Consider the following 24917-nt stretch of genomic DNA (forward strand, 5'->3'; position numbering starts at 1 on the left):
GGTTGAGAGTCCGCCTGCCGATGCAGGGGACACGGGTTCGTGCCCCGGTCCGGGAAGATCCCACATGCCGCAGAGCGGCTGGGCCCGTGAGCCATGGCCACTGAGCCTGCGCGTCCGGAGCCTGTGCTCCGCAACGGGAGAGGCCACAACAGTGAGAGGCCCGCGTACAGCAAAAAAAAAAAAAAAAAAAAGAATAGAACTGAACATATAAAAATTTGTTTGGCAAAAGCTATCATAAACAACTCTGAAATATGTATATGTACGTGAATATAAAAATATATGTGTACATATACATGTATATATGCAGGTTTGTATATGAATGGAAGTATGTATTATGTATGCACTGTAATATGTATGTACATAAATGCATTGTGTTTCCCAACTATAGCAGCTGGAAGAGCCTAAAAGCAAGCTACCATGAGCTTATCTACTGCCCAGGCAGTTGTCTCTTTCGTCTCTGGGGCAGCCAGAGTCCAGTCAAAAAATGGAATCCACACAGCAATTTGAACAGGAAAAGTCTTGCAAAGAATTATTAACTATTTACACAAGATTAACTACTAAGAAGGAATAAAAGAGAACTATAAGGAATATCCTAGGGTGGAGAGAGAAAACCAAAGGCAGTACTTGTAAGGGGCGCCTCGTCCCCAAGGCTGGACTTCAGATCTCATGGAGACTGTGGCTGCAGCACACTGGGTAAGAGGAGTTAGCTGGGCTGCCCGAGCCATACCTGTTCCATAGTAGGAGGGCCAAAGTCGGTGCGCAAGGAACTGCAGGCTGGAACTGACAAACAAGAAATTTTGCTGTGGTGTCAGCAGGCCAAGGGTGGAAGGCAGGAAGCCCCAGATAGGAACTGGCAACAAAATTTGCTAGAGGATGAGCACACTGGGCAGCCCACACACGCACATGCCACTGGCAACACAGCAAGCAGGAACAGAAGTACACCCAAACCGTATCTCCCGCAGGGTCCCTCCAATACCCTCTGCAGATTAAGTTTATACATGCCAGTTGGAACAGTAGGTCCAATAAGGCAATAAAAGGTTGATTTGGAGCTAAAATGCAATAAATTGATAACTAACATAGTTTCTAAAATCATTCCCCACAAAAAGCAACCAGGGCTCTGTGAAAAGACGGCTGATTCCAGGGCTGGAGCATAATAAATTCAAGATGAGCAATGAACATCTTCTTATGCCTAAAAGTAAGAAGTACTTTAAAAAAAAAAATTTGATAGGAAGAAGTTACAAGGACAGAAAAGCCAGAGTAAAAGGTCTCCTACTGGTCAAAACTAGGACAATTTGAGCATCAAAATAATTAAGTACATTAATGAATTCTAAACTATTAGGGGAAAAAAATAGGTATATGTGTCCAAATAAATAATGGATAGATGGATAAATATACAGACAGATACAATACACAGACATATAGTTGTATAGACAGATAAACAGATACAAGTAAAAAGAAGAATAGTTAACAAAGATACACAGATAAAGTGAGAAGGGAGGATAATCATTAATGTGGAAGGGGTGCTGGAACTGGAAAAATCATTATTTTGTAGCCATCATGCAAACACTGGTTCATGCAAGAATCAATGGATGCTGAATCTAAGAGGCAATTTTGTAGAAGAGCAGGATATATTCATGATCTTAAAAGTTTTGGAAGAAAGGAAGGAAGAAGGAAGGGAGAGAGGGATGGAGACATGGAGGGAGGGAGGAAGGTGAATATATGCGATAGTCTAAAAAATGACCCCAAAGATACCAGGTCCAAATTCCTGGAACTTGTAGATGATATGTTATTTGGACAAAGAGTCTTTGCACTTTTGATTAAGGATCTTGAGATTATCCTGAATTATCAGGGTGGGCACTAAATGCCATCACAAATGTTCTTATAAGAGAGAAACAGAGAGAGATTCCACAGAGAAGGCAATATGAAGATGAAGCAGACAGAGGTTTGAAGATGAGGGCTTTGAAGATTGACAAGATGCTGGCACAAGCCAAGGAACACACCCAGTCACCAAAAACTGAAAGAGGCAAGGAACATATTCTTCCCTAGAGGCTCTAGGCCCTGCTGACGCCTTGATTTCTGCCCAAAGTTACTTATTTCAGACTTCTGGCCCCCAGAACTGCAAGAAAATAAAGTTCTATTGTTTTAAGCCACCACAAAAACAATCCTTCCTTTAATTTCTCTCTCCGCTCACATTTTACTAAAAGCAGCAAGAAGAAACCACACCATACTTATAAACACTCTGGTTGGAAATCTCCTTGGCTACATTACCCTCTTCTTTGGTACATTTTCTACTTTCCAAATAACTGTATGCAACCATGTGGCTAGACTTTCTGCAACTACATAAGAAGGATCCACTACCTTCCTCTAATTTCCAGTAACAGTTACCTGATTTTCCTGCAAACCCTCACCCGCAGTCTTATCAACGACCGTGAGGCTTCTATGAATAGCTTCTTCAGGACACTTCAGGCCCTCACACTCTCCTCAAAGCCCATGGCTCATTCCAAAGCCACTCTCCACATTTTTTGGTTTTTGTCATAACAGCACTCTACTTACAGGTTAAAAAAAAAAAAATCTATTAAGTAGTCATTGCTATGTAACAAACTACCCCCAAACTTAGCAGCCTACAACAATAAACATTAGTATCTCACACAACCTCTGATAGTTAGGAATCCAAAAGTGGCTTGGCTGGATGGTTCTAGCTCAAGGTCTCTCATGAGGCTGCAGTCAAGCTGTCAGTCAGTGTTGCAATCATCTCAAAGTTCTACAGGAACTGGAGAATCTGCATCTAAGTTCATTCACATGGTTGTGCCAGGTGTCAGATGCCTGCAGGGTGTTGGCTGTTGCCCCCTGTTCCTCTCCATGGGGGCCTCGTCATAGGCTGCATGAGTGTCCTTACAATATGAAAGCTGGTAAACCTCAGAGCAAGTAATGAGAGAGAGGGAGGGAACATCCCCAAGAGAGAAGCCATGGCCTTTACAACCTAATCTCAGAAATGACATACTGTCACTTTTCCTTATGCTACTGGTCCCAAAGACCAATCCCTGGGAAGAGAAGACACCAATGTGTAACTAGCAGGAGAGGAGGATTACAGGTGGCCATCTTGGAGACTGTCTACCACAAAAGGCACGGTCCAAATATTTAGCAAACTAGCATGCAGCATGAATTTGACTTACCTATGTAGTATAAGAAAAAAAGACTCTATTAAAACTACATTGTCCTAAATGTAAGGCCAGACACTATCAAACTCTTAGAGGAAAACACAGGAAGAACACTCTTTGACATAAATCACAGTAAGATCCTTTTTGACCCACCTCCTAGAGAAATGGAAATAAAAACAAACAAATGGGACTAAATGAAACTTAAAAGCTTTTGCACAGCAAAGGAAACCATAAACAAGACCAAAAGACAACCCTCAGAATGGGAGAAAATATTTGTAAATGAAGCAACGACAAAGGATTAATCTCCAGAATATACAAGCAGCTCATGCAGCTCAATAACAAAAAAACAAACAACCCAATCCAAAAATGGGCAGAAGACCTAAATAGACATTTCTCCAAAGAAGATATACAGACTGCCAACAAACACATGAAAGAATGCTCAACATCATTAATCATTAGAGAAATGTAAATCAAAACTACAATGAGATATCATCTCACACCAGTCAGAATGGCCATCATCAAAAAATCTAGAAACAATAAATGCTCGAGAGGGTGTGGAGAAAAGGGAACTCTCCAACACTTTTGATAATCACCATTCTAATGAGCATGAGGGGGTACCTAACTGTGATTTTGATTTGCATTTCCCTAATAATTAGTGATGTTGAACATCTTTTATGTTCCTGTTGGACATCTGTATGTCTTTGGAAAAAGATCTATTCAGACTTTCTGCCCATTTTTTAATCAGGGTGTTTGGTTTTCTTTGTTGTTGAGTTGTATGAGTTCTTTATATATTTTGGATATTAACCCTTTATCAGATATACGATTCGCAAGTACCTTCTCCCACTCAGTAAGTTGTATTTTCATTCTGTTAATGGTTTCATTTGCTGTGCTGAAGCTTTTTAGTTTGATGTCATCCCATTTATTTTTGCCTTTATTTCCTTTGCCTGAGGAGACATATCCAAAAAGTTATTGCTAAGACTAATATCAAAGAGAGTACTGCCTATGCTTTCTTCTAGGAATTTTATGCTTTCAGATCTGACATTCAAATCTTTAATCCATTTTGAGTTAATTTCTGTGTATGGTATAAAGTAGTGGTCTAGTTTCATTCTTTTGCATGTGTCTATCTACTTTTCCCAACACCATTTATTGAAGCGACTTTCCTTTCTCCACTGTACTTTCTTGGCTACTTCGTTGTAATTAGTTATCCATATATGTCTGGGTTTATTTCTGGGCTCTCAATTCTGTCCCATTGATCTGTGTGCCTGTTTTCTGCCAATAACATGCTATTTTGATTAGTACAGCTTTGTAGTATAATTTGAAATCAGGGAGTGTGATATCTCCAGCTTTGTTCATTTTTCTCAGGATTATTTTGGCTGTTCTGGGTCTTTTGTGATTCCATACAAATTTTAGGATTTTTTGTTCAATTTCTGTGAAAAATGTTGAGATTTTGACAGTGATCGCATTGAATCTGTAGATTGCTTTAGGTAATATGGACACTTTAACAATGTTAATTCTTCCAATCCATGAACATGGGATACCTTTCCATTACTTTGTGTCTTCTTCAATTTCTTTCAACAATGCCTTACAGTTCTCAGCGTACAAATCTGTCACCTCCTTGGTTAAGTTTATTCCTAGGTATTTTATTCTTTTTGTTGGGATTACAAATGGGACTGTTTTCTTAATTTCTCTTTCTGCTAGTTAATTGTTAGGGTATAAAAATGCAACAGAGTTTTGTACTTTTATTCCCTACCCTGCAAATTTACTGTATTCGTTTAATATTTCTAATAGTTTTTTGGTGAAATCTTTAGGGGTTTCTATATATAAAATCATGTCATCTGCAAATAGTGACAGTTTTACTTCCTCCTTTCCCATCTGGATGGCTTTTATTTCTTTTTCTTGCCTAACTACTCTGGGTAGGACTTCCAATACTATGTTGAATAAGAGTGGCAACAGCAGGCATCCTGATCCCACTGATAGAAGAATACCTTTCAGTTTTTCACCACTGAATATGATGGTAGCTATGAGTTTGTCATATATGGCCTTTATTATGTTTAGATACGTTTATGTTTAGGTACATTTCTTCTGTACCCATTTTATTTTATTGAAAGTTTTTATCACAAATGGATATTGAAAACTGTCAAATGCTTTTTCTGCATCTATCGAAATGATCATATGATTTTTATCCTTCATTTCATTAATGTGGTGTAGAACGTTAATTGATTTGCAGACACTGAACCATCCTTGCATCCCTGGAAGGAATGTCACTTGATCTTGGTGTATTATCCTTTTAATGTATTGTTGTATTCAATTTGTTTAATATTTTGTTGAAGATTTTTGCATCTATGCTCATCAGAGATACTGGCCTGTAATTTTCTCTTTTGTGTGTTGTCCTTATCTGGCTTTGGTATCAGGGTAATGTTGGCCTCATAAAATGTGTTAAGAACCATTCCCTTGTTTTCAATATATTTGGAAGGGTTTGAGAAGGACAGGTATTAAATCTTCTTCGAATGTTTCACAGAATTCACCAGTGAAGCCATCTGGTCCTGGACTTCTGTTTTTTTTGGGAGGTTTTTGGTTACTGTTTCAATCTCTTTACTAGTAATCAGTCTATTCAGATTTTATATTTCTTCATGTTTCAGACTTGAAAGCTTGTATCTAAGAACTTATCCAATTCTTACAGGCTGTCCAATTTGCTGGCATATTTGTTCATATCAGTCTCTTATATAATCCTTTGTATTTCAGTGTAACTTCACCTCTTTCATTTCCGATTTTATTTATTTGAGCCTTCTCTTTTTTCTTAGTGAGTCTAGCTAAAGGTTTGTCAATTTTGTTTACCTTTTCAAAGAACCAGCTCTTAGTTTCACTGATCTTTTCTTTCATTTAATTCTTTATTTCATTTATTTCCACTCTGATTTTTATTACATTCTTCCTTCTACTGACTTTGTGCTTCATTTGTTCTTTTCTTCTAGTTCCTTTAGCTGTAAGGTTAGATTATTTGAGATTCTTCTTGTTTCCTGAAGTAGGCCTATACTGCTATAAACTGCTGTTTTAGAACTGCTTTTGCTGCATCCCACAGATTCTGGTACATCTTATTTTCATGTCTTTTTTTGATTCCTTCATTGACCAATAGCTGTTCAGCAGCATGTTGTTTAGTCTCCATATATTTGTGACCTTTTCCAGCCTTCTTGTAGTTGATCAGTCTTCTTAAAGAGACTTGATATTTGTCCCAACATATGGTCTATCCTTGAGAACACTCCATGTGCACTTGAGAAAAATGTGTATTCTGTTGCTTTTGGATGGAATGTTCTGTATATGTCTATTTAATAAGTCTAGTCTAATGTTTCATTTAAGGCCAATGTTTCCTTGTTGACTTTCTGTCTGGATGATCTATCCATTGATGTAAGTGGGGTGTTAAAGTCCCCTACTATTATTATGTTGCTGTCAGTTTCTCCCTTTACGACTGTTATATAATTGCTTTATATATTTTGGTGCTATGTTAGATGTATATATTATTAGTAAATGTCATGTCTTCTTGACAGACTGTTCCCTTTACCATTATATAATGACCATCTTTGTCTCGTTAGTTTTTTGACTTGAAGTCTATTTTTGTCTAAGTATGGCTACACCTGCTTTCTTTTGGCTGCCATTTGCTTGGAGTATCATCTTCCATCTCTTTACAGTGAGCCTGTATTTGTCTTTAGAGCTGAGTATCCCAGAGGCCACAAATAGTTGGGTCTTATTTTTTAATCCATCTGGTCACTGTTTCTTTTGATTGAATTCAATCCATTTACATTTCGGATGATTAGTGACATATGAAGACTTAGTACTGCCATTTATTTATCATTTTCTGGTTGCTCTCTATCTTCATTGTTTTTTTTTCTTGTGTTTGTGTCTGCCATTTTAGTTTGGTGTTCTTGGGGGGGGGGTTTAAGATTTTTTTATTTTTAATATTTATTTATTTGGTTGCAGCTCACCGGCTCCTTAGTTGTGGCATGAATGTGGGATCTAGTTCCCTGACCAGGGATCGAACCCAGGCCCCATGCATTGGGAGTGCAGAATCTTATCCACTGCAACACCAGAGCAGTCCCAGTTTGGTGTTTTTCTGTGATGTTTTGCTCAGTTTTCTCTTTTTTATGTTTCATGTTTCTGCTCTAGATTTTTTGTTTTGTGGTTATCATAAGGTTTGTATAAAACATCTCATAGATAAGATAGTCCTTTTTATGCTGATAGTATCATATCTTCATTTGCCTATACAGTTCCATCCTTTCCCTCTTCCCGTTTTATGTTTCTTTTTTCCCCTTTTATGTTTTTGTTGTCACATATTATCCATTATGTTGTGAGTTAATTACCAAGTTGAAGTAGCTAGTTATTTTTAATGCTTTTTTTCCCTTTAATCTTTATGTCACAATTGTGTTTAACAACCTATTCTGCCACAGAGCTGTACTTTCTGATTCTATCTATTTATCACCTTACTCGAAGTTTTGTGTACTTTTGCCTTTCCATTTCAGGTAGAAGAGCTCCTTTCAACATTTCTTATAAGACAGGTATAATGGTGATAAATTGCCTTAGCTTTTGTTTGTGTGGGCAAGCCTTTATTTCTCCTTCATATGAAGGACGACTTTGCCAGATAAGACTATTCTTGGCTGACATTTTTTATCTTTCAGTATTCTGAGTATGTCATCACACTCTCTCCCAGACAATAGAGTTTCTGATGAGAAATCTGCTGAAAGCCCAATGGGGGGGTACCTTTGCAGGTTACTATCTTTTTTCCCTTGGCTGCCTTTAAAATTCTTTCCTTATCATTGACTTTTGACAGTGCATCAGCGGGATCACATGCCCTGCTGCATGGTCCCCTGTGGCTGCAGGTGCCATTGCAGCTGGAAGGCCAGAGTCATGTGCGCTGCCTCCACTGCTGTTACCGCATTCTCTGGGGCTGTGGACTCAGTCACCATGGCCAGGGGCTGGAGTTGCAGGTACCACCTCCACTGTTCCCCTGGTTCCACCTCCTCTATGTGCTCAGTTCAGTCACCTTCAGATGTAAAAATGTGTGGATCTCTTCAGCATCCTGTTCTGTTAGGCAAAGGAAACTTTGTTGAGTTGTTTTACTAGTTATAGACTGAAGGGGAAAGAAGGGATCATCTCATGCTATCATGATCCTGACGCTGCTCTCCAGGAAACTACTGCTTTTTATTGAACATTCTTCTATTAGCTTTGTTTTGTGCTTTGTTTTTCAATTTTCTTAGGTATACCTGCATTACTTTGACTTCTAAAGTTATTCCAATGTATAAAGAATACTGATGTTAAAATTATTTGAAAACAATAATGCAATATGCAACAAAAGTCACAGAAATATGCATACCCTTTGACCAAGCAATTTTGCTCCCAGGAATTTATCCTAATTAAATAATTGCACATCTGCATTACAGTGTACAAATAAGAATATTAAGCAGTGTTGTTTATAATACCAAAAAGCTAAAAATAATATATGAGTAAAAGGTTGGTTAATAAATCATGGTATATACAAAAACTGAAATACTATGCATCTATTAAAATTAATAATGTAGATTCTTTTATTGATATGAAAAGACAATCACAATATACCACTGTATGAAAAAGAGGTTTCAAGACTACATTTAGCAAGACTTCAATTTTGAAGTTTAAATGTACAGAAAGATAAAGAAGCATGTGCATACTCATATGTACACACAAGCACAAGCACACACAGACACACACACACAGAGTCTAAAAATTATGCTAAAATGTTATACCATCTAGGAAATGGTATTAAGGTTGAATTTTTATTTTAAGTAGTTTTCTGTATCATCTGAGTTATTTGCATATGGTACTTTATAACCTGAAAAAAAAAACTGTCTAGTTTGAAAAATAACGTCCATATACTTTGACTCTACAACTCCACATGCAGAAATTGATTTTTAAAAAATAACAGGATGGGACTTCCCTGGTGGAGCAGTGGCTAAGAATCTTCCCGCCAATGCAGGGGACATGGGTTCGAGCCCTGGTCCAGGAAGATCCCACATGCCATGAAGCAACTAAGCCCATGCTCCACAACTACTGAGTCTGCGCTCTAGAACCTGTGAGCCACAACTATTGAGCCCACATGCCACAACTACTGAAGCCTGCATGCCTAGAGCCTGTGCTCCGCAACAAGAGAAGACGCCACAATGAGAACCCGTGCACTGCAACACACAGTAGCCCCCACTCGCCACAACTAGAGAAAGCCAGCACGCAGCAATGAAGACTCAACACAGCCAAAAATTAATTAATTTTAAAATAAATAACAGGATGAATATAAAGCTGTCCATACAAGAAAATTTATGGTAAAGTTATAGAAAAAACAAGAAATAACATTCTGTACTCTGTTGGTCAAGGTCCAGTCAAGGGATTAAAAAACATATCAATTATTTTAACAAAGAGAATTTTTTTAACAAAGAGAATTTAATATAAAAAAAAGTAAACTAAGGGCTTTCCTGGTGGCGCAGTGGTTGAGAGTCCGCCTGCCGATGCAGGGGACACGGGTTCGTGCCCTGGAGCGGCTGGGCCCGTGAGCCATGGTCGCTGAGCCTGCACGTCCGGAGCCTGTGCTCCGCAATGGAAGAGGCCACAACAGTGAGAGGCCCATGTACCGCAAAAAATAAAAGAAAAAGAAAAAGTAAACTAAGTAAGTGAAAACGAAGGCAAAAAAAGGAACACCAAAGTATCAAAATAACAGAAAATAACAAGTGTTGGCAAGGAGGAAGAGAAACTGGAACCGTTATGCACAGCTAGTGGAAATGTAAAATAGAGCAGCCACTAAGGAAAACAATATGATGGTTCCTCAGAAAATTAAAAATAAAATTACCATATGATCCAGTAATTCCACTTTCGGTATACACCCAAAAGAATTAAAAGCAGGAATTGAACTGATATGTGTACACCCATGTTCACAGCAGTATTATTTTTAATAGCCAAAGGGTAAAAGCAATCAAAGTGTTCACTGATGAATGAAAAAATAAACAAAATGGTGTCTACACACACAATGGACTATATTCAGACACAAGAAGGAAATTTTGACACATGCTATTGATACAACATAGGTGAATCTTGAGAAATTATGCTAAGTGAAATGAGCCAGTCACAAAAGGACAAATACTGTATGATTTCACTTATATGAGGTGTCGATCCACAGTTGGTTGAATCCATAGATGCAGAACCTGCAGATCCAGAGGGCTGACTACACAACACCATTTTATATAAGGGACTAGAGCATCCACAGATTCTGGTATCCACAGGGCGTCCTGGAACCAATCCCCCACAGACACCAAGGGACAACTGTATAAGAATAATTCAATGTCACCTCATGTTCCTACAGGGTTTTTCTATTTGCTTCATCGGTTAGAGTTTGAGTTGTTGTTCTGGTGCTGTTTTTTCATGAAAGAAAGGAGTAAATGCATTCTGAGTTAACAAAACCACAGCAAGAACATGAAAAAACAGGTGACCTGAAAGGTCTGCAGTTTGGCCTGCCATGTTCCTCTCCGTGGCACTCGGGTCCACGCGGCCTGCCTCACTGCCCAGTGGGGAAGACATATAAGGAATTTGCATAAGACAGCTGTGCAGAATGGAGCTGGAGGAGCCTTATTTGTACAGAGAGATACTCCTGAGAATAACCCAGATACTCCATTTGATTTCACACCAAAAAACTATAAGAGGATAGAGGCCATTGTAAAAAACTACCCAGGAGGGCATAAAGCAGCAGCTGTGCTTCCAGTCCTGGATTTAGCCCAAAGACAGAATGGATGGCTGCCCATCTCTGCTATGAACAAGGCTGCAGAAGTTTTATAAATACCTCTAATGAGAGTATAGCAACTTTTTATACAATGTATAATAGAAAGCCAGTTGAAAGTATCATATTCAAGTCTGCACTACTATACCTTGCATGCTTCGAAATTCTGACAGCATACTGGAGACTACTCAGAAAAAGCTTGGAATAAAGGTTGGGGAGACTACACCTGACAAATTTTTCACTCTTATAGAAGTGGAATGTTTAGGGGCCTGTGTAAATGCACCAATGATTCAAATAAATGACAACTACTATGAGGGTCTGACACTTAAGGATATTGAAGAAATTACTGATGAATCCAAAGCTGGCAAAATCCCAAAATCTGGGCCAAGGAGTGGACGATTCTCATGTGAGCCAGCCAGAGGTCTTACCTCTTTGACTGAACCACCTAAAGGCCTTGGCTTTGGTGTGCAAGCAGGCCTTTAATTTATATTCAATAGCAAATATGTCACTGGAGAAATAAAATAGGAATCTCCTATCTTAAAAAAAAAAAAGAACATGAAAAAACAACTTCAATTGCTTGAGGCATGATAGGAATTATCTTAATAAGGGGCTTCTGACTTCATGGTACAGTGTTTCAGTGTTCAGTATATATACATAATTAGCTAATCATCACTTTTCAAAATCACAATTTCAAAATAATCACTTACCAAACACTATTCCTTTAGCAAATGGAGGAAACAATTCTGAACGTCGGAATAAGTTTTTGTGAATTTGCCATAGTTCTTTGTGTAGTTTCTTAAAGTCACTGTATCTCTTCCATACAATTATCTAAAGAGAGAAGATAATTAAATGTGTAACTCACAGTGAAACCACAGATATCTGAAAAACAAATAATCTTTTTATTCAAGTGCTCAAAATTGTCATGCAAAGGCAAACATATACGTTCTAACCAATATGGTTAACGGTCTAAAATTAACTAATAATATTTTATTTAAAAATATAAAGCAGCAATTCTTCCTCAAACTGTTCTGTTTGGGTTTTTAAATTTCATTTTAAACAAGTACTATTTTCTTCATACTAGAAAAATATCAACCTGGTACAAAAAAGGTTTACACTACATAAAATGTCACTTAACCTCTTCAAACATTAATTACTATTACCCTGGAAACGAGTTAGATGTCAAAATATACATTCATCTCAAAAACAGCATGTTTATAAACACAAAGTAGTTTAGACAATTTTTAAACATAAAAAACATACTCAGCACTTGCCTAAAAGAATAATCTGAAAAACACTGAAAAAAAATGGCTTTGTAGCAAATAGTTAACCTAAACTTTTGCATTTCATAAACCTCAATAAAAATAGTAACAAGATTTCTGGAGGCAAGGTAAATCCTGATCAGAATATCACTAAAATTAGGATATTTCAAAAAAACAAAATAACAATCATTTAGATTATACAACATGTAAAAGTTTACTTTCATTAGTTTAAATTATTGTCTAAACTTATTTAGATTAAATTAGAAAGAAAAAAACACTTAATAAAAAGAATTTGACACAGGGCCTTGATGTCGCTGATTCAGCCCCTCAGTTGCCACAAAATAGGGTAAAACTGAGTTTTTAATTCCATTACCTGGTATATTGGGGCCTTTACTTCTGAAAAACCTAATTATTTCACTTCTAACAAACTCAATAGTGTAATGCTAATAAGCAAATCTTAGGCCAAAGAGGTAACCAAGTGTGATTTAAGAGACTTGTCAAAAAATCTACTCCTGTATATAAGAAATTCTTCACTAAACTCTGCCATACTATCAAAAATTCTACCATGATTACTAAGTGTCTTGCTTTAATATAGGAGACTTGCTTTTAATCCTAGGAGACTAGTCAGACTATAATATGAATTAATTTAAACAAACTGCTTCCTCCTTATCCTTCCTTTTATTCATTTACTTGACAACAAAAATAGTCATCAAAACAAATATTTTCATGAGCCTACTTTATGCTAGGCACTGTGTTGGCACAAAGGATGAAGAAATGAGAAACAAAGTCCCTCCTTTAAAGAGTTCCCTGTCAAATTAGGAAGAATAAGCCAACACAATAACTACATCACAAGACAGCATGATAAATGCTTAAAACAGTAGCCCAAGCGTATTATGGAAGGAGCACCTACACAAAGTACTGACTTAGGTGGGCACACTGAAGGGACATAACAGCTAGAACAACAACAACAAAAAAAGACAGAGAGAGAGAAGTGGTTGGGAATGAAGTATTTAAAAGGAGAGTGAGATGTCAAATATAATTATTAAAATTTTGGCTTTTGCAAGTAGATAAATAGTAGTGTTATTCCCTAAGGTAAAGAGCAAAGGAGAAAACGCTGTTTTGAGATAAGAACGAAGTTCAATTTTAGACATATTTTATTTAGGTGCATGTGAGGCATTTAATTGGAGTTGTCCAATAGAAAAGACAGGTTTGGAGTTCAAGAGCAAAAACTAAACAAGAGGTATTAACTGGGGAGTCATCGGGAGAGAGGTGGTAATCACTCAGAAAACATTTCTCAGCATTTCTAACAAGATGAGGAATCTAACAACTGAATGACGGGGGTCAGGCAGAAGTAAAGAAGAAACCAAGCACAAAGTAAGTATTTAAGAAGCTCAGCTATGCCATGACACATGACACCTGGATGGAAGAAGAGATTTTATTTTAAATGGAAGTAAACAAGACAAATGCTGACAGCAGAAAATCAACAGTTCCAGTAAAAGACAGAGTAAGAGGAACTAACTGAGAGAGCCAAACCAACACTCGAAAAGTAAAAGGTCTCAGGACAGTGAGATTACAAGTGATTTTAATTTTCTTATCTTGCTTCTCTGTAGTTTCTAATTTTGATACATTAACATAATTTTGTCACGGGAAAATAGTGTTATTTTTATATTTTTTAAATAGATCAAATTATGGTCCTACCACACTTGCCAAGGGCTTAAGGGGGAAATGGGTGGTGGGCTCATGACAGTAATTTTTTTTTTTTTTTTTTTTGGTCTGTGTTAGGTCTTTGTTGCCACGCGAGGGCTTTCTCTAGTTGTGGCGAGTGGGGACTACCCTTCGTTGCGGTGCGCGGGCTTCTCACTGAGGTGGCTTCTCTTGTTGCAGAGCACGGGCTCTAGGTGCACAGGCTTCAGTAGTTGTAGCACGCAGGCTCAGTAGTTGTGGCACGCAGGCTCAGTAGTTGTGGCTCGCGGACTCTAGAGCGCAGGCTCAGTAGTTGTGGCACACGGGCTTAGTTGCTCTGTGGCACGTGGGATCTTCCCGGACCAGGGCTCGAACCCGTGCCTACGCTGGCAGGTGGATTCTTAACCACTGCGCCACCAGCGAAGTCCTCATGACAGTAATCTTACATAAGGGAAATGCAATCCTTAAAGCCATTATAAATGAGACATGAGAACTATTCAAAAGACTGAAGCTCATGGAAAGAATTAAATCTGCAGATAAAATTTATATTCTAGAGTCCGCCTGCCGATGCAGGGGATACGGGTTCGTGCCCCGGTCTGGGAAGATCCCACATACCACGGAGCGGCTGGGCCCGTGCGCCATGGCTGCTGAGCCTGCGCGTCCAGAGCCTGTACTCCGCAACAGGAGAGGCCACAACAGTGAGAGGCCCGCGTACCACAAAAAAAAAGAAAAAAATTTATATTCTAGTTAGGGTCATTTTCAGATAAAGTCAGAGTAACTTAAAGGGCAAAAGTCAACAATTGAATCACAATAATGATAATAATACCATGGCATATAAACCAGCAGATAGTCTGTCATAGCAAAAATTAGAGAATCTGTGTTTCTTCACCATGCCCTAATTTATTCACTCATATATTCCTTATTCTGGACTCTAAGACTGTAGAAGTGAAATACCTAAGAGCAAATATAAACCCTCAAAAAAGGCAGGAAATCAAAGCATCCCCAAAATGTCACCATCTACTGCCTCCTTTTCTTCTTACTCCTTTTGAGCTTGGACATTTCTAGAAATCTTCAAAATGTAAATGTGAACAAAAGCACATGTCCATTACATCAGCAAGTATGGATGCCTATAACTGGACTATACAAAGTCCCAAAAGATACATGCAAAACATATTTTTTCTAATAATCAATTCTTTCCTATCAGGAAAAAAAAAAAGTTATATTAACAGCTATTACTCTGCAGAACCAACCCTGCAGAAATTTCCTATTTATTATAGTTACTCTGAATAAAATTCCTCAATTAAATATTAGTTCAGTGACAATCATAATAGACTACAAATTTAATAAAAGCTTAATTTTCATTAAAAACACTGCCTTAAATACTTTTTACATAAAACAAATGCTTTCTTTTCATATAATTTCTCTTAACGATACCAAAAAAACTTTAGATCTTTTACAAAACCACTCAATTCAATTAACTTTGTCCTTTTTACTCTCATATAATATTTAAAACTAGCTGGATCATCTTTTCCTATAACATCACTACCATACTATCTGCTTACAGATTTTCTTTCCTTCCCTTTTGAAGAGCTTTTTCTTTCCCTTGACACATTTCCGAATGTGCTCAAATAGCTTTTCTAAAACTATTTTATTTATGAAATGACTTCAACATTAGAGATTTCTGACATGATACATAGAAAGTTCTATTTTGATTCTCCCTTCCCACATTCCCCCAGTGAAATTTACTACCTAGAGAAAAACAGAGCTATAGGTTACTTTTTTTTTTTTAAAGGTGGGGGGAGGAGGGCACAACATCTCCATCTTTTTCTTTACCTTCTGCAAGTGTTCAGAGCAGCGGTCCCCAACCTTTTCGGCACCAGGGACCAGTTTCGTGGAAGACACTTTTTCCACGGACTGGGGGGGGAGGGAGGGGGAGGCATGGGGGGGGGTTCATGCGGTAACTCGAGCAATGGGGAGCGGCAGATGAAGCTTTGCTCGCTCACCTGCCACTCACCTCCTGCTGTGCGGCCCAGTTCCTAACAGACCACGGATCAGTACCAGTCCGTGGCCCGGGGCATTGGGGACCCCTGCTCTAGAGAATCTACTGAACAAGAAGCCACATTAACTATTGCTGTCCCCCTTAAGATTCACCCATGCTGCTCTTAAATAAAAATTTAGAGGGAATTTTTAAAAGATAAAAAGAAAAAACTATCCTGGATAATTTTAAATTATTTACTCCATATGAGTGTTTTGGCATCCTTAGGAAGAAAACAGAGCTATCTGGTAGCATGCACCAAGGAGTGTGTGTGTGTGTGTATAAAAGAGCCAAATTTCTCCACTTTTATAAGGATACCATATTATTAGCCCTATACTTGCTTAGACAAGCAGTACATCTACTGATCTTCAATAGCACTTGTGAAGCATGACTAAATTCTAAGCAATAACTAAATGAATCTGTTAACAGAGAAAGAAAGTGAAAAAAAAGGAAATAGAAACAAATTCTAGGTGGTAAAATTCCTCTCCTAAATAAGAATTCCAATGTTTAAATGAAATACGTGGGAAACCAAAAAATGTTGCTATAACTTCAAGGTTATTTATACTTCAAGAAGCAAGCTAGACAGAAGACATTCTTTTCAAAATTTTATTCCATTTCTAACAAAGGACCATGCAATCATCTAACTAAAGGACACTTACAAGAGTTTTCTGATGAATGGTTCACCAACAGTTGTTATTATAAAAGAGATTTCCCCAAAAAAGGATTAAGGAAATGGCAGAGAGTATGTTCATGGATAGGTTGGTTCAGGATTCTCCCTGGAAAAGGGGAACATCAAGCTACAAACTACAGCACAGCAATCACAAACTACAGCACAGCAATCACTACAGCACAGAAACACAACCCATTTTCAATTCTAACAGAGTTGTAAATTTTCAAAAGCAGAATAGCCTGGTATTGACTATTAATTCAACATAATTAATAGAATTCTAAGGAATAGTTCATACTAATCAACTGACACTTAAGTAAAAACAGTACTTTATCAATCAAAGGTACAAGTTATTTTCACTGCCATTTTGAAAGGATAGAGATATATAGATACAGATCTAGACATAGATATAGATATAGCCTTTTCTTCCTAAATAACAATATTACAATATTCTCTTCCTGGCTATAGGTGGGGGGTGGGGTGAGATATCTTAAAACCCCTAAGGAAAAAGTATGAAATCATTTTAAAATGTGTCTTTTATTGAACTCTTTTTAAGAACAGGACAAAAACAAATATCAGATCAGATATAGCAAGTAACGGTAATATATAAAAGTTAAAATATTATCTAAATATGTGTCACAAATTCAAACCAACCGGCAGCAAACAATCAACTTAAATCTATGAATCAAGCTAGGTATGTACAGTAAGGAGTAGTGGGGCTTGTGGCTAAATAGATAGCATATAGCCCACCTGAAGACATTAAAATGCAATTAAAAAAATAACTTGCAGAATCAAGACTGCGAATTTACAACATCTGTTTTAAACACTTTAGTAGGAAGAAAAAAAAAATATATATATATATGCTCTTCTAATCCTACTGTAAATAAGCAAGGACCAAAATGAAAGTAAATTTTAAAATGTTAAAAAAAAAAAGCTAACTCCTCACAGTTAGGATTCCTAAAGGATATATAACAAGGATAAAGTAATTATAAATAGAGAATTCCACAGTTTTAAGCAAAAATATAACAAGCTGTTATTTCAGAAAGAGGGAAATAGTCTGTAAAAGAACTACAAAATTTTAAAAAGAAACATCTACACCCAAAGCAGTTGTCTAACATGCCAACTCAGTATAAAAATGAAAGTAAACGGAAACACATAATTTATTATTATGATCTTTAAAATTAGTACTAGTTACCAAATACTTTGTTTTTTGTTTTTTTTTTTTTAACCAAACAGGCATCATGATTTTGAAATAGGTAAAGAGGGGCCCTTAACTGATACTGAAATATTATGAGTGGTAGTTATCAGAAAAATTATCACATTATAAACGGCACTATAATTCCTGAAATTCTTATTTATATAACTTAACACCTACTGAAACTTAACATGTATTTAATAGGTCTGAAATAAGATACTTCAGCTATTGTTTAATGAATTGCAGACAATCTCCAGATAAACATACAAATACAAAAACTGACACACAAATAATTGTTTCCTCAATAAAGCATTTAATTAAATTTTTGCCAAATACATAAAATAAAATTTTCATATGGATAAACATGTTACCTCCTGGACATCCTCTGGATTTCTTCGTGAAACAACCTAAAACAAAGCATACACATAAATCATTTCATTACTTTCAACAGAATTTGTATGAAAAATTCAATTTGCTTAAAGAAAAAGAAATACTATATCATATCACTTACACAGAAGTCAGTTATATAATAACTTCGGTATCTGAAACACATACTAAAAAATTAAGCAAAAAGGCAACTAAAATAAAGTCCACATGCTAAAGTTCATGTATTATTACATTCACAAGAGAATGCCTCATGCTTTCCCTCTTACTTGACATAATTCTAACAGCTTGTCTATCCCCCTTTCCAGCCTACATATAAATCAGAAGCATAAAAAGCAGCTGCACCTGGACAAAGTATACAAAAGGATAGCACTGCTTTTTTTCTTTTTTCTTTTTTTTAATTTTTCGTTTTTTGTCTTTTTTTCTGTATTATTTCTTACAACTGTATATGAATCTACAATTAGCTCAATAAAAATTTCAAGTTAAAAAAAAAACAGCAACCACAATGCTCCCATACACCACTATCTGTTAGAAGTAATCACTGACCTCCTACTGGTGAAGAAGAAAACAAAAGTAACCCATAAAAAATTATATACATCATCCTCATCCTTAAGGAGCTCCTGGCTGAAGGCATAAAACAGTAAACATGATAAGATGGCCATTCTGTAAGTACAGACTGAGATAGGAACAGGGATGCGGGTGCAAATAAAACAGACAGAAAAGGTCAGGGAAAACATCAAAGATGAAGGATGAGGGGGAGGAGAGGATTCCAGACACAAGAGAAGGAATGCTGGACAAGCTGGAATGCAAGGAGCTTTAGGGTCGCTTGCGAGCTGCATTTTACAGTTAAATTCAAATTTAAATTCCTAAGACTGACTGCATATTGGCCTTTAAGGTGTGATTGGCACCTGGCATCATCCCTTACTATCCTGCAAGGCCCTAGGACCTAACCCCATTACCTCTTGGACCCCCACCCCATCTTTCCACCCACACAGATCTCTTTTCCAGGAGGTCAAATTTATCAAGTGCATCCCCACCCCTACCTGAGGGCTACCATGCTCACTGTTCCCTTTGCCTGAAATGCTTTTCCCCTCAGTATTTTCATGGGTTGTTCCTTCATCTCTTTCAAATCTTTACCCAAATGTCAATTTCTCAGCAAGGACTTTTCTGTCCTTCCTATTTAAAATACAGCTCTACTCACACCTGGCATTCTCTATCCTTTTCCCCTGATTTATGGTTCTCAAAATATTATGCTATGTATTTTACTTGTTATCTATTTTGTAACCTGTGTGTAGGCAAGGACTTTTGTCTGTTTTGTTCACTGCTATACTCCCCTGGCCAGTAGTTGACTTGTGGTAAATATTCAGTAAATATTCAAGGATTAAATTTTAAGAATTATATACATCATTCGGGGACAAATAATCCTATCAATATTCCCTGAGCAAGCCAAAAAGTCTAACACCATTTACAAAAAGTCTAACAACATTTACAAAGAATTCCTCACAAAATTTACAAAAAAGAAGAAGGCTGGGTACTTCAATCATCAAACAGCATTGTAGAGTAGGAAAATCTCACATTAGATACATAATACCCTCTACGCAAATGTAAAAATCATGAATTTGATGCTACAGTATGTATTCTGCAGAAACAAACAAAAAGATACATCAAACATATTAAAATGGTTGCCTGTGGATGAGAGGGAAAAAGTCCTTGATGACTGGTGACAATGAACTGGGAGATTATGATCAACTCAACACTACTCCTGAGGTCCAAAACAAAAAGTATGCTATTTAAAGTCAGACAAACCTGGGTTCAAATTATAGTTGCTCCACTTACAGGTTTGGTCTCCTCTGTAAAATGAGGATAATACTCCCTAGGTTTGATCTCCTCTGTAAAATGGGGATAATAGTCCCAGCCTGGCCTGGCTGTAATTGACATCAAATACGAACAGAGCAAGAACTCCATAATTAAAAAGTCATCTCCCTCTCTCTCTTACTAGAGAATTTAACACAAGAATGCTAACAGAGGGACTTCCCTGGTGGCAGAGTGGTTAAGAATCTGCCTGACAATGCAGGGGACACGGATTCGAACCCTGGTCCGGGAAGATCCCACATGCCACGAAGCAACTAAGCCCGTACGCCCCAACTACTGAGCCTGCGCTCTAGAGCCTGTGAGCTGCAAATATTGAGCCTGCGTGCCACAATTACTGAAGCCCACACGCCTAGAGCCCGTGCTCCACAAGAAAAGCCACCACAATGAGAAGCCCACGCACCGCAACAAAGAGTACCCCCATTCGCTGCAACAAGAGAAACCCCGAGCGCAGCAATGAAGACCCAACACAGCCAAAAATAAATAAATAAATAAATTTATAAATAAATAAATTAAAAAAAAGAATGCCAACAGAAAAGGTTTTCAATTTCTTGCCACTCTATTCTCCAATTTTCAGGATATAAAATTTGGTGAAATCTCTTAGCAATTTTCATTAATTTAGAACAGTGCTGTCCAATAGTACTTTGTCTGATGATGGAAGGAAATGTTCCCTATCTGCACTGTTCAACACAGTAGCCTCTGGCCACATGCTTCTGTGTGGCTACTGAGCACTTGAAATATGGCTACTGCAACTGAAGAACTTAATTTTTAATTTTATTTCATTTAAATTAAATTTAAATAAAAGTAGCCACATACGGCTAATGGCTACCATACTAAACAACACAGATTTAAAGTAAGAGGTTAGAAAGGTAACTAACAACCATATATTATTCAAATACTGGATTTTAGCTATTACTTTCAAATTCCAACCCTCCCTGAAAAAACTTTCCAAAAGTTTTTGGAAACACACACACCTTTCCAAAAGTATGGTGTGTTTCACATAATTAAATGATTTAATTTTGCCTCCTATAATTTTTTCTTATATTTTTGTAAAATGTGGTAACGAGAAGAAAGTTAGAGATAATCAATCCACTAATATCCACCCACCAAAAATAATCAACATATGATCACTGGCAATAAGATTTATTCAGCTGTTCCTTACATTCTAAGATGTACCTTTCTGAAAATTTACTAATTTCCTTAATTTACAACTCAATCATTTTATAAATATACTAAAGTACCTTGCTATTTTAAATAATCTTTTTTTACACATGCAAATGATCTTTTTGTGACAAAAGAAATTATTTCCTGGTTTGGTATATGTATCAGAAGTATCACATTTTAGATTTTCCTCAAGTAAGCCATTCCAGAAATCAAATATATGTGTACTGCAATAAGCAAAAATACATTAGTAATCCCCTAATGATATCCACAATTTTAAAACCATTTCATCAGAAATAACCAATCTGATTATGATTCCTCACCCACACTCTTACTGGCTCACATACTTCTGCTGCGTGCTAGGGCTACGATGGTGAGCAAAAGAAAAGTCCCTGCCTTCACACCTCCCAGAGCTCACAGTCTGGTGGTGCGCAAGACTGTAGTGTGCTAAGCAACAGAGTAAGAAGTGCTTCATCCTAGGTGCTTCCCATGATACTGAATGCTCGCTGAATTCTCCTTGTCCAGACCACAGTGGCATCCCAGAAGCAGAGAAGAACAGTTTAGTGACTTAAGACCTTCAATGTTTTCACAGTAAGTTACTCATGGTTATTACAGAAAACCAAAGCCTAAGTACTCAAACTACCTAAGTGAAGGTCTTAAATTATTTTTTAATATTTATTTATTTATTTACTTTATTTTTGGCTGTGTTGGGTCTTAGTTACAGCACATGGGATCTTTGTTGCAACATACGGGATCTTTCACTGTGGCATGAAGGCTCTTCATTGCAGTGCAGGGGCTTTTCTCTAGTGGCACGCCGGCTCAGGTGTGGCAAATGGGCTCCAGAGCACGTGGGCTCTGTAATTGTGGCACATGCGCTATCTAGTCGTGGCTCACATGCTCAGTAGTTGCAGCATGCGGGCTTAGTTGCCCCGTGGCATGTGGGATCTTAGTTCCCCGACCAGGGATCGAACCTGCATCCCCTGCACTGGAAGGCGGATTCTTAACCACTGGACCACCAGGGAAGTCCCAAAGGTCTTTAATTTTTAAGCTCCCAAATGGAACTTCTCTTCACCCTCACATACTTCTCATATTAAAGGGGGAAAATTTACTTAGGCATAGTTCAGAAAATTAAGTCAAAAGCTATTTCCTGAGCATTAATTATCCTTTTCCCAAACAACATAAACAAAGCTTAGTGAAAATCATGTCTGGAAAGTAGAGGGCCTGATTCTCCTCTTTCCTCTTTGGTTTTTTTGCTTCTCTTTTGTAGGTTCTTCTTCCTCCTTCTACCCTCAACACTCTGTAATCACTCCAAGAATCAGTCCTAACTCTGCTTCTTAGCCTCCTTTTTAGTATTAAGAGAGAAAGTCCATATCCATGCTAATACTGTTCAAGGCACTGTGCTAGGCATGTGGCGGGGCGGGGTGGGGGGTGGGGACCTTGACTTTGTACATTTGCATTTGCAAAGCATTTTATTGATATATCAGTGTTTCATGTTACTCTCTCAGCAACCTATGAATTAGGCAGAAGTGGTTATTATGAGTCCTCCTTTTACCCAACAAGGAAGAGATCCAGAAACTTGTGCAAGGTCACATGGCTATTCACCTTCAGATTGGAATGAGAACTCGAGAGTCTGACTCCTGGTTCAGTGCTCTTTCTGTGGTACTCTACTGCATCCGTCCGTTCATCTGCAGTATTTTTAGCAATAACTAACTTTACTTACTTCCACAACACCCTTCACTATTAGGTTTTATTTATTCTTTCTCTTACTCATTCAACAAATATCAGTGCCTATTCTGCTGCTAGGTACTGAAGCACAGTGGTGAAAACACTGGGTCTGACTCCTACATCACATTATAAAAATATAATCACTTGCCAAATACATTACCAAGTTCAACCACTTGGTATCCCACTATAAGGATTCGGTATTCCCACGTGTGTAATCTCACTTAAATGAGTTAACAATGTGTCCTCTGAAATGAAAACCAAAAACACAAATGTATTAGGATAACATGAGTTAAGCCCAAATGTCCTTTAGTAGTAACTCTTTCTACCTAAATAATTCTCTTCAGCAGGACTGCCAAATTGACAAAAAATAAGAATATCAAATCAGAATCTGAAGAAAAATATCATCATACTGAAAATGAACAAAACTGAGCCCTCAGACCAAGATTTCTATAACTTTTAAAACTATATTAGCAATTATCTCAACAAGTAATATCAATTCCAAAACAAAAATACTGTAATTTCACCCTGATATAGGTTGCTAGCATTTAGTAATTTTTTTCTGGGAGAATTTCAATGTTTTGTCATAGAATTCAGCCTATAATTTCACAAAAGTTAGAATTTAAAGCAGTGATTGTTTTCATTTAAAGTTCATAAATTTCCACTGCAAGCATTAGCTACCACTGGCTCAGTAAGTACTATACATATCTTGAAGAGCCTTTTGCTATAGAGAATTATATCACCAAGTCATCCTGCAAATTATTGTGCTAAAGCTGTGCTTCAAAAGCCTATCCCACGGAATACGGATATTCTTTAATAATCGGTGCTCTCAAAGGAGGCTTAATGGTCAACTCAGTTTACCTTTGTTTTAAAAAAAAAATTTTTTTTTTTTTTACAGCAGAATTTCTCAAGGCCTGTAACACACTATTATGCCTAGTAAATCTCTAAAAGTAAAATATATAGTATTCCCCAAGGTCATTTATCCACTCAACTTTTTATTTTTATCATAGGTTGTTTTTTTATTATTATTTGATTTATTTAGTGCGACACCTACAGAAATTTGAAACACAGTTGGGAAATGTTACTGCAACGTTTGTAGTCCATCTGCCTCGGTTAATGCCAATGACAAGTTCTGAATTTAGGAAAACAAATAAGGGCTCACATTGAAGGTTAACTCTCTCTCACTGTGCTAAGAAATTAAATACTTTATTTCATTCGATCAACAAGACAATCTTGTCTGGCACAATGAGATAACCAAGGACCAAAAGCATATATTAGCATACTAATACTAAGCAGATTAATCAGTAACAGACAGGACTGGATCTCACAACTCTGTGATTCCCAACAAAGTGCTCTTTCCAGGACATAACAGATCTATCCTCCTAGAGATTAAAATTCCAAGTAATACTCCTAATGCCTGTTAGGTAAACCCATTTGTCTTTCACAAAGAAATGCAAGTAAACCAAAAAATAGACATTGAAGAAGCACTTTGGCAGATCAGAAGGATCGAAAAAGAGAGTCTGAATACCAGCTCTGGCACTAGCTATAAACTGCTTTCTTGCCAGTTGAGTAATAAACCAAAGAAAAGCGACCTTAAGATAAGTCTTCTTGCCCATCTTTAAAAAAAAAAAAAAAAAAGAATGAATGTTGTGGCTTGGCCTAACTAAGGCCCATAATAAACAACAAACCATGCTGTCATTAGGTCCTCTAAATCCTTTCCAGTGCTAACTTACTTTATCTACTTCTTAATAAGTTTTACCTAGTTTCCTTAAAAGTCAAGTGAAAGGCACTCTTTTATCTAATTATTATCGTAATAACTCATAAGAATGATTTGAAATCAACCTCTTAACTCAGACATACACAAAAGAATTGTCTTCTTCATAAGATTAAGAGATAGCAACTGAAAAATAAAACTACAAAATTTATTCAAATCTAGCTATTGTATTTCCTACCAAAAATGATCACAAAATAAGTCCCTTTAGAAACAAATGGATATCAGTTAAA

General features: G+C 37.1%; 1 protein-coding gene and 1 pseudogene across 2 annotated transcripts in view; one reads left to right on the plus strand and one right to left on the minus strand.

Moving 5' to 3' along the window:
- RPS6KC1 (ribosomal protein S6 kinase C1) overlaps positions 1-24917 on the minus strand; it is a 233326-nt gene that overhangs the window by 188992 nt on the left and 19417 nt on the right. Inside the window, exons 2-3 of the mRNA XM_082658336.1 lie at positions 18149-18184; positions 11646-11766 (exon numbers count right to left, since the gene is read on the minus strand). Of these exons, the coding sequence (XP_082514462.1) occupies positions 11646-11766; positions 18149-18184 (157 nt within the window). The remainder of the gene's footprint in view (positions 1-11645; positions 11767-18148; positions 18185-24917) is intronic.
- On the plus strand, positions 10681-11421 carry LOC309834959 (NADH dehydrogenase [ubiquinone] flavoprotein 2, mitochondrial-like; annotated as a pseudogene). The gene has a single exon. The product of its transcript is annotated as an NADH dehydrogenase [ubiquinone] flavoprotein 2, mitochondrial-like (transcript).

This window comes from Grampus griseus (assembly GCF_964374135.1).
Source record: "Grampus griseus genome assembly, chromosome: 1".
In the NCBI taxonomy this organism is placed as follows: Eukaryota; Metazoa; Chordata; class Mammalia; order Artiodactyla; family Delphinidae; genus Grampus; species Grampus griseus.